Below are 1,486 nucleotides of genomic sequence, written 5' to 3' on the forward strand. Positions count from 1 at the left end.
AGTATGATCCGGGTTTAATTCCACTCAAAGTTTAATTAAATAATCGGGTTTAATTCATTCGAAAATAATTAAACCCGAAGTAAGAAAAAATAATAAAAACAACACTTTTGAGTTTTATTATAATATTCTATTTTTTTGGTTTGGATTTGTGTAAAATAATTGGGTTTTCACCTAAACTAATCGGAATATTTGTTTTTGGATAAAAAAGCATTATTTTTGTTTTTGGAACTGTTTTTTGGTACTATAATATTATAAATTACTTATTATAAAATAATGAATAAATAAACACGAACAATATAAACGCTATTTTTTATTCGTTGTTATTTATTTAAACACAACATTTTCCATCTTAACAAAAATAAAATATTTGCCGCGAGTGTTTTTTGAAGGAAGTCCACCTTTAAGTCACTGTTTGTGCGTCCCCATGTCACCCACTTTCCCTGTCCGTACTGTTTAAATACTGGTGTGGTTCCCTTTTCAAATGGGGCGTTCATTGGGGTTAGCTGTAGGGAGGAATTGACAGTGGATGGAAAGGGTGCACAAACAGACCGCCTGTGCCTTCTTGTCAATAATAATGAATCAAATAATTATTAAAATATTAAAACTATGAAACTACCGAAAGTTAATTCTATTATCAATTATTTATGTTTTAAAAATCATTTAAAATTTTAAAAAATTTTCTTGAAAAAAGTGGAATTAAACTTGATAATTCCAAAATATTTTAAGTGAGTTAAACCCGGATTACACTGTATTTAATTTAAAAAAAACAACTTTGATATAATTTAACATAACATATTAAATTAATTTAAATTAATAATAAAACAATATATAAATACAGTAGGGGGAGTGAGGGGCTTGACCTATACTTTTAATGGTTTATTTACTATATTTATATAAAAACTATTTTTAATGTTCTATTTAAAAACACAACATCGACTTATAAGTTATAGTTTATAAACCATAAAAGTATTGGTTCAAATTTAGCATAAAGTCGAAATATGAAATTGTATTAAAAACGACTTGGGTGTTTGTCAGTTGTTAGTTCTCAATAAAGTCATGGGTAGGCGTTAGTCTTTATGTTTGATATGGCTCTCGTTGTTGGCAACTCTTGGATAGTCCAAGGCAAACTTTCCTCTTCGGATTTGACCAAATATGTTGGTCTAGGCGGAAGAACAAACAATTCCAAGTGTTCTCTGGTATAAACACCATTGGCTTCCAGTAACAATCTGGAAGCCTCTTTTATAGAAACGAACATTCTTTTAATCTTGCCAATATTGACTCCAACAACACCAGAACGCTTATATGATGTAATAATGATGTTTTTGTTGCTTTGCTCTCTAATGCTCCCAACACCTTTTTGGTATGACGAGTAATGGAAACACAAATATGCTCTCTCAGCTCTCCTTGTTCTCTTAGAACTTGTCATGATCTGCCATCACTATCACTATGTTCTCTCATCCCAAAAATCGATTCAAGTCTTCGGATA

At 30.1% G+C, this 1,486-nt stretch overlaps 1 protein-coding gene across 1 annotated transcript; it reads right to left on the minus strand.

The window, feature by feature from the left end:
- Positions 1 to 1,054: 1,054 nt before the first annotated feature.
- On the minus strand, positions 1,055 to 1,426 carry EIN_505800 (hypothetical protein; the record flags this gene model as incomplete). The annotated part of the gene is made up of 1 exon (XM_004257047.1): positions 1,055 to 1,426. The coding sequence occupies one exon, from the start codon at positions 1,424 to 1,426 to the stop codon at positions 1,055 to 1,057; it is 372 nt and encodes a 123-aa protein (XP_004257095.1).
- Positions 1,427 to 1,486: the final 60 nt, after the last annotated feature.

Source organism: Entamoeba invadens (assembly GCF_000330505.1).
Source record: "Entamoeba invadens IP1 unplaced genomic scaffold scaff_1105074725959, whole genome shotgun sequence".
NCBI classification, from domain to species: domain Eukaryota; phylum Evosea; order Mastigamoebida; family Endamoebidae; genus Entamoeba; species Entamoeba invadens.